Consider the following 9,855-nt stretch of genomic DNA (forward strand, 5'->3'; position numbering starts at 1 on the left):
ACCTTATAGGAGTGGAAGAATTTAAAATACTTCACACACCTTATAGGAGTAGAAGAATTTAAAATACTTCATACACCTTATAGGAGTGGAAGAATTTAAAATACTTCATACACCTTATAGGAGTGCAAGAATTTAAAATACTTCATACACCTTATAGGAGTGCAAGAATTTAAAATGTTTCATACACCTTGTAGGAGTGCAAGAATTTAAAATATTTCATACACTTTATAGGGGTGCAAGAATTTAAAATATTTCAGATACCTTATAGAAGTTTTTCAGAAAAACTTAATACTATTTAGGAAATGTATTAATATATCATACGTATAGTGTACTAGGAAAACATTTCTTAGTATGTAGATGATGAGAGCAATTAATTTGCTTTAATTTTCAATCTTTTTTATTTTCAGAGTTACAAGGAAAGAGGCAGCAAGATTTAATATGATAATGATGATGATGATAGAGTTCATCTATTTATTCAAATACGATCTTTCCTATCAAGAGTATGGAATATTTATTTCTCTGTGTTTGAGACGAACAACTAAAAATTTCACTCACTTTTTAGTGGGTTTTTATTAAGTATAAGTATAATGTTTATAATTGATTTTTAATGAGATTTTAACACCAGAAGTATTCTAAAGAACTTTTTGTACTTTAACTTCAAGAGCATTTGTATTTTATTCTTATTTATAAATAAATACATGAAAGTATTTATTACTTTGAAATTATTTTTTATGTATACGGAAAAGAAATCAAGAATTTTAGGAAACCTAAAATTGGATCAAAAGATTGCGATCTTGACCAATAATTAGTTTTTGAATCAGGGGCCACAAAATTATTGAACAGCCCTTAAATCGAATTTTCTGAAATAGCACATCATACTCAGTTAAGTGACAGTTGACTACACTATATGTAGCTCTCCAGATATAAAGCCTACAAAAAAAATATGTTGAAATATATTGGTTCTTTTGATCCAAATATATAATCATATTTAATATTATTCACCGCATTAATGAGATAAATTAATGTGGAAAATTCTATAGAACTATTTTAATAAACATATCTGAGCTTGTGACTTTCGTGACAGGTATGGTATAAATTAAGCTCACTTCCTGAAAGAAATTCGAAGAGATACATCGTAAGGAATAAAATTTTCAGTTACTTTTAGGCTAGTTTTAGATGGAAGCGTTTATCGTAGCATTTCTCGTAGCAGGTGAGCTGCCAAAAATCTCGTATAATACGGCATGGCATCGACAGTATATGATGCTTTTACACGGTAGCATTTTGATAAGCATCTTGCCGTGACGTAGCAAACAAATCACTAGAGAAGAGCGCAATTATGGCTCCGAAACTAAAGCTATAGTAGTTGTAACAACAGTCCTGCCGGTTATATTAAAAAGCGCAATCCGCAAAGAAGTATGTGAGCAAAGAATTGGTTGTTGCAGGGGGATGATAATATTTCAGTTCCTTCTATGGTAGAGAAAGAACTGAAGCCTCAGGATCCTATTGCATTCAAGAACTTCCTGCGTATGGATAATAAAGCATTCGACAAGTTATTTACACAATCAAGGATGCTCCTCATATTTTTCAATCAGCATAATAATAGCATCCCTACTCCAACTCATATTCCTTTAATACAATTCAATTTTCCCAGACAAACAAGAGCTTGGATATTTGGAACAAAATCTTTCGCTTCCTTTTAACACACCATGGCGCTGCAATCGGACCAGAAATGCTGGGGAAAATGTTAAGAAATAGACCAGGTTCTATCGACAAGAAATGCCATAGGATATACCACGGCATGGGAAATACTATAGCATTTGCTTCTTTACACGGTAGGATATCGATGCTACGATTTTTGCTACGAGAAATGCTATGATAAGTGCTTCCATCTAAAACTAGCCTAACCCTTTATTAAAATTACTTTAGGTGTCATTTTTTTTATCGTAGCTTGTCAGGACCGACCATATCTCTCTTCGTACAACTCAACCGATAGACAACTAGTTCATCTGTCTTGGAAAGTATTTAATATTTATTTTTAAAAAGCAGAAAAATTTTTAAAAAAAATAACTCACGTGTTCTAAAGTACAGTACATATTGAATCTTTAATGTTTCGCAAACTGATGTGAGCACATTTATTATAAGAAAATGTGGATGATAACGAAAGAATTGGTATGTTGTTGTACTGTGCAATAGCTCACATGGTCGACGATGAAACTTCGATACGTAGTACCAAAAATGAATATTTCCACTGAACCACATTGTTTTCCCACTCCCCATAACGTACAATCTTAGTGTTATGTAGGACTGGATTAAGGGAGACGCTTAAGGAGGGGGGGCAGGTGGACGGGGGCCTCCACTCTGATCAAAATCTTAACTGGCTGTCTAAAAACAATCACACAAGATACAATCATCATCATGAGAGAAAATATGACCAAAAGTATGAAACAAATTTCTTCATGGGCCAGTTCTCTTGACTTCCAGGATGTGACAGAGAACATATGAAACAAATTTCTTCATTGAGCAGTTCTCTTAACTTCCAGGATGTGACAGAGAACATATGAAACAAATTTCTTCATGGGCCAGTTCTCTTGACTTCCAGGATGTGACAGAGAACATATGAAACAAATTTCTTCATTGAGCAGTTCTCTTAACTTCCAGGATGTGACAGAGAACATATGAAACAAATTTCTTCATGGGCCAGTTCTCTTGACTTCCCAGGATGTGACAGAGAACATATGAAACAAATTTCTTCATTGGCCAGTTCTCTTAACTTCCAGGATGTGACAGAGAACGTATGAAACAAATTTCTTCATTGACCAGTTCTCTTGACTTCCAGGATGTGACAGAGAACATATGAAACAAACTTCTTCATGGGCCAGTTCTCTTGACTTCCAGGATGTGACAGAGAACATATGAAACAAATTTCTTCATTGACCAGTTCTCTTGACTTCCAGGATGTGACAGAGAACATATGAAACAAATTTCTTCATGGGCCAGTTCTCTTGACTTCCAGGATGTGACAGAGAACATATGAAACAAATTTCTTCATGGGCCAGTTCTCTTAACTTCCAGGATGTGACAGAGAACATATGAAACAAATTTCTTCATTGACCAGTTCTCTTGACTTCCAGGATGTGACAGAGAACATATGAAACAAATTTCTTCATGGGCCAGTTCTCTTGACTTCCAGGATGTGACAGAGAACATATGAAACAAATTTCTTCATTGACCAGTTCTCTTGACTTCCAGGATGTGACAGAGAACATATGAAACAAATTTCTTCATGGGCCAGTTCTCTTGACTTCCAGGATGTGACAGAGAACATATGAAACAAATTTCTTCATTGGCCAGTTCTCTTAACTTCCAGGATGTGATAAAGGACTTTGCTAGGAGGAAAGCTAGGGAAAGAAATGTTTAAGGTACCTGTTTTATTATTTATTACATTTATATAATAGGGTAACTTTGTGTGTGTGTGTTTTATGCATTTGGAGAGTTCAATTAAGTATACCATCTAATGCATGACATGGTTCATGTCGTAGAATCATAGGCGGCGCCACAGTAGGAGCAGTGGGTGCAGCTGCACCCACATATACGTACTTCAATTTTCAGATTTCCTACAATAATCCTTTCTGTTTTGTATATTTCTTGTTTCCTATGTTTGGATATATTTGAGTAACGACGGATATATTTGAGCGAAAGGGTGTATGTGAATTTCTACAGATTGATGAGAAAGTTTTCAGTGATTCCGGTTACTAGTTTCTCATGCGAACGGAGTTTCTCCAAGAGGAATTATGTCAAGTCAAAACTAAGGTCGACTATGCTTCAACAGAGACTCAACTTCATAATGTTGGTTTCTGTTGAAAAGTCTATTTCAGTGAGCATTGATACTGAAGATGTCATTAAAGATCTTAAAGCCATGGTTCCATTCAACAGAAGATTGTCCTTATAAAAGCTCTTGTAATTGATGCCATTGAAAGAAAAAAAGTCCCCTTTTACACTTAAAAATTCTGATATTTCTTTGATAAATCTATAACTCGTATAATCGTGTATCATGTATGAAGTTTCTTTAAATATGTACACTCATGTCCAAAATTATTGTAGCATGTCTATAAATATGTTATTGTAGGAATATAATTTCATAACGAATTCGCCCGGTATTTCTTATATAATGTTACTATGTGTATAATCGGCAAAGACACGTATGTGGCAAACTTCATGTCAAAAGAGCAGTAAATAAGAACAATAAAACGAAAATGAAACTTTCTCGTCCATTTAGCAACATTTTATTATACTCATTCTAATTTTCGTATTTATAATTCTTTTCCTATGAAATTTATCCCAAGTATACATTTCCCGATTACACTTATAGTACGGCATCAGTTTTAGAAGTATCTTGCAAAATCATTATCAAATTATATTCTTACAAGAAGACTGTTATAGGTATGTAACAATCATTTTGGACATGAGTGTACATACAAGTTTTTTTATTGTGTATCATGTTAATATTTTTTACTATGTCTTATCCCTTCCCAGTCTGCACCCACATTATGAAAATCCTGCGCCGCCTATGCGTAGAACTACGTGTATTCCCTTAACTTCCTTTTTATACTTTCACAGAAATGGCGAAGTCAACACGAGCCATATATTTTTTCTAGCTCCGGGCCTCCAGATGGGTTAATCCAGTCCTGGTATTATGTCTTATAATTCACATCTGTTTCACTTCGTTCCTTCCAGGAACATTGGTTTCACTTGTGTCCACTTTAAGAGGTATACAAGGTAAGTCTAAGCAACGTTCATCTTCCTCACTGCCAACTTTGTATTTTTAAACCGAGTTCCTTCAGAACAAAATTTAGTGAAAGTAAGAGCAATAGATTCAGTGGGCAGTATGGAACATTTCTGTTCGTAATTTTCATTCGAGCAAGTTTGTCCTTGCTATTCAGAGGAATTCTGAACAAAATTCAGAACTGCCTCACCACCAATAAGTCGGTTTGAAAGTTGTCTTCTATATTTTAAGAAAATCGATGGACTTCCTATTGGCATGGGAAAGTACAGCGAAACCTGCCATCTCTAGCTTTTCAATTAATCCTTAGAAGAAGAGATGGGCACATTTCTTTCTAAAAATATCTGATCGAAAAATGGATTTCTCGCAAACGAGAAATCCCTCGAGAAGAACAGAAAACGATAAAGTTTTGGTAAAGCGGAAAACACTTCTTTTTTCGAAAAGCGAGAAACGAAACATTTTTCGAAAAAAAAAGTCTAAATTATTTTCAATTTTTAGGCTTCCAAATTATACTATGCATCTATAACAATGTGCTTACCTTTGTTCTCATGGTCCTGTTCTTTTTAATTTTATACTGATATTTCTTCTTGTGAAGGCGTCATGTTTGTAACCGTTTCTTATCTCTTACAGGCTGGAATTCCTATATTCTAATAGAACCAAGGGTACGAACGTAATCATTGTTGTCTATTAAGATGTACTCTGCAGCATCTATCAGTAATTATGCTATGGATAATCATAGAAAGTCTTACATGACGGCTATGCTTGTATGACTGTCCGTTAATCTGTTGACAGGTAGCAGAACAAAAACGGTAAGCAATGGCAAGAAGCTTTTGTTTAGAATCGATTCAACGTTCAAAGAATCGGTTCCATCTAATCCATTCATCCTCTATTCAATGCGGAACTGGTAAATATCAATCACTTCCGATTACAGCGTTGATCTCCGTACAACAGAAACAGTAACATAAAACGAGAATCAGTTCCATTTGGAATCGATTAAGTATTTCCAAGTATAGATATAATTTCCATCCTTATATTTCTACTAGAACCGGAAGTGGTAGATGTCTAATGCCACTTCCGGTCTCAATATTCATCTCTGTAGCGCATAATCGTTAAGTGATAGCGAAAAATTGCGTTTTGGAAAGGATTCAGTTTTTCAAAGCTTAAGTGCACTGCAAAAAAAGGACTAGGATTTCCGTGTGGATACATCGTATTTACGCGGGTACGCTCCTTAAGTAATGTAATTTCATGTATAAAAGTACAGCAGGTGGGAACACCATGCCAAGTCTGGAGTTCGGCGTCGAACTAGACTTGCTGTGATTGGATAATTTCATTCACATGATTGATTTCGTGTTAAAAAACTATTACTCTCGTAAGGTAGGGAGTCACAGATTTAGAAAGAACCAAGAGGGAACAGTCGTAGGAAGGTAGTAACAACATTATATACCTAAGTTACCACCGTCGGAATGGGTATGGCGTTAATTCTAGATTTGAAATGGTGGTCCCACAATACAAAATTTTCGCTGGACGGTGGTGTAGATCGTACTACGGATGAAACAACATTACTTAATGTGGTGACGCGCGTAACCTGGTAAAACAGCATTTACATGCCGACTGGATTATGCATTTTTCTCCGTGTGCTATTATACGAGTAACAATGCTAATGTCACAACAATTCGATTTGTTACACACGTTTTAACTACTTAAAACTGAATATATTTCACGTTAATCATCAAATGCTTTACAACGATTCGATTCACGTCTTTATTATACAATGTCTTGCTTAGTTATATATTGATAATCTATATTATAAAAGAGAACGTACAAATCCTTTGTTCCCTCATCACGCTAATACGGCTGAACCAATTTCTTTTATTTTTGGGGGGTTATTAGGATTTGGACCCTAGATGGTTTTTATCATATCACTTTAATTTTTAATTACCAGTGTCTTGAGATAATTGACCATTCAAGTGTCCATAACGTACAAATCCTTTGTTAGTTCATCATAGGTATAAAAATAAACGCATGTATATGCAACCCGCATGACCGTGTCACTCGGCGGGTTAACATAAATGACAGGCGCTATAATGTTAACATTTACTGCAATTTGAAAGCGAAAAAGTAAAAATTATCTAAGTAACAAAGTTTATTGCGTTCCGGGGTGACCGCAGCGAAGCGGGGTGAACGCTGCTAGTTACTTATAAACAAGTACCTGGTAATCAAACTGCTACCTTAGTAACCGGATCATTGTCATGACAAGCCGTAAACAAACATTTCTTCTTAGCGACGGACAAATAAACTTCTACAAAACAAGACTACTCATGACGTTCCTTATAACATTTCTTATTCTATTATGTAGCTAGTGCCAGGTGAAAGTGCTAGCACTTTTGCCCTGAATATTAAATAAGACAAAAGAAGTAAATACATATTAAATACACATTATTGTTGTATATGGCTCCCGAACTATGGGACTTATAAATTGATTACAATTTGGAAAAAATCCTGAAGCCGTGATACAATTTACATAAAAAATATAAATGGTCACCTTAGCCCGTAAGTACTATGGACCGTCTCTCAGACCGCTGCTACTTTTCGTGTCATTATATTTTCCACAGTTTCACTACTACAAGTATATCTTTTCGTCTACCTTCCTGTCTAGCAAATGGTCGCGTATTGTGAAGTTCGTGTTATAATTGATCCCCTGTGCGCGGCGCTGGAGGGGTCGAGCGGTCTAACAGACGTACTATAGTAGTTACGTAAGTATTTTGCTGTTTAGTTGTCTTTCGTTACCTACTGATTATCAGCAGCTTTGAGTTTTACCATGTGGCACGTCTTGCACCACACATCAAATAATGACCCAGAGACTGGAAAACCTGCAATAATCATAATTTATAACATGAGTAAAGGCGGAGTGGATACTCTAGACAAAAAATGTACAAATTACACATCAAGTCGTCGAACAAGACGATAGCCATTGACAATTTTCTTTTTGGTGGTGGATGTTGCGTGTGGTGTCAATGTGTATGTCTTGCATCAAGTCTACGCTAAGTCCGCAGTGATGACAAGACTTCATTTCATGAAAATCTTGGCAAAAGGACCTATTAGGCCTCACATAGAACGTAGATTGTTCATCGGACATCTGCCATGAGAGCTGAGTTTTTCAATCAAGAGCACACTACAGCTTCAAAGTGAGTTTCCCACCATCGCGCACAAGGAGTTGAAGAGTAAAACATAGTCCACTCTCCACTTAGTTGTAAGCGGTAAGATTCGTATGAGCGGTGTGAGGTACCGATTTCCTTGCAGTACAGAATAAAAAAAAACATATAATTGCCTACCTGAAGAAAGTGCATGCTGTCGTAAAAGTTAGAGCGGTACTTTCTTTACCGGTAAAACGTATTTTCTTTACTCTTGCGACCATATAAGAACTAAAAATAAGTTTTATTCATGATCTTTTTACTACAAAAAATGTAACCGTACAACTATACCAGTACTTTCTTGAAGGTTATAGAAAGCTAAAATTCAATGTTTTCTCTCCATTTTTACTGTATTTTTTATTCTCAGTGCATCTATAAGAAAAGTGTGTTTCAAATTAGTGTTATTTCGACTAGATAGGAAGGGAGAAAAAAATTGAATATTTCAACAATTACAATTTTTGAATAACAATGAAAGCATTGTTACAAATTTTGACTATGTTCTTTTTCTCATTGCTTTAAAAATATAAAGCTTCTTTAAATTGTAAAACTACTATGTTTTATTTTTCTATAAGCAACTAAGATATGTAGGATATCATTTTTAAAAGTATGCAATGAAATTACTATTCAGAAAATGTGAAACAACAGTGCGGTCTGACAGACCGCTCCATAGTAGTTACGTGATTATTTTCGTCCATAGTACTTAAGGGTTAATTTTTGAATTGTTCTCATGTATTTAAAATTACAATACACTAATACCTTGCATTATGTATTTATATCTTATTTCCGTATCATATTTTTATATTTCATTTCATAATAATTAATCATATTTTAATTAATCGTCGAAAAAAAAAGCAAATTCAAAATTTAACAATTTAGTTATTCAATTAGGTTCATAATTGTATTCTTTCCTGAATGATGAATTATAACTATTAATGTTACGATCAATACAAGATAAAATACATTAACTGTGTTCTTTCATTCGGGTGCTGCTATCATAAAATTGGAAAGCATAATTCGTATGTCATGACACAAAACAAGAATTTAGAAATGATCCAAAAATGGATCAAAGGATTGCGATCTTGGCCAAGAATTAGTTTTTGGATCAGGGCCACAAAAATTTAGAACGGCTCCTAATTAGAGTTTTCGTATTTTTTACGGAATACTTACATCATACTGTGTTGACTGATAGTTTGGGTTTGGTCACACTGTATGTAGTTCTCCACATATAAGGCGTACAAGAAAATGTTTGATTCAATGAACATATTGAATTTTTTGGATCAGGGGCCACAAAATTTTTGAACTGCCTCTAAATCAAGTTTTTTCTTTTTTTCTTTCTTTTTTTTTTTTTTTTTTTTTTTTTTTTTTTTTGCTGCATAAGCACATTATACTGAATAAATTGTTAGTTTTGGTTTGGCTACACTATATATAGCTCTCAAGACAAAACCTACAAGAAAATTTTTGCCTGAAATATATTGGATCTTTTGATCCAATAAGAATCACAAGAAATAATAACAATAATTAAAAGGCAATGAAATAAACAATAATTAACATTATACAATGAGAAAATTATTCTACTAACTTAACAGGAAAAATCAACATTTCCTATATTGATTTTGGGTACGAGCACTTACAACCATTTGCTTTTCGTATGCTGCGATGGACACCACTTCTTTAATTCATCAATACTACGTAGCCCTAAAAGTTTACCAGATTTAAACATCACACAATTCGAAAACAAATAAAGCAGTATTAACGATTTTCATTTTTTCTGCTTTTCAGATTTATGAGTAGAGTTATTATTAGGTATTAAAATAACGTATTTATTTCTCTTATCTGAAAGTGTGATACCAGGCATATCCAGGTAAATTTTGTTAAAATAGCGTG

The 9,855-nt window shown here is 34.3% G+C and overlaps 1 protein-coding gene across 1 annotated transcript in view; it reads left to right on the forward strand.

The window, feature by feature from the left end:
* Positions 1-707, forward strand: part of LOC145693713 (ATP-binding cassette sub-family C member 4-like) — a gene marked incomplete in the record, with an annotated part of 113,804 nt that extends 113,097 nt beyond the window's left edge. Inside the window, 1 exon segment of the mRNA XM_081769998.1 lies at positions 408-707. Within this exon segment, the coding sequence (XP_081626124.1) occupies positions 408-437 (30 nt within the window).
* Between the last annotated feature and the right edge of the window lie 9,148 nt (positions 708-9,855).

This window comes from Thermobia domestica, chromosome 8, assembly GCF_964235325.1.
Source record: "Thermobia domestica chromosome 8, izTheDome1.hap1.1, whole genome shotgun sequence".
NCBI classification, from domain to species: Eukaryota; Metazoa; Arthropoda; class Insecta; order Zygentoma; family Lepismatidae; genus Thermobia; species Thermobia domestica.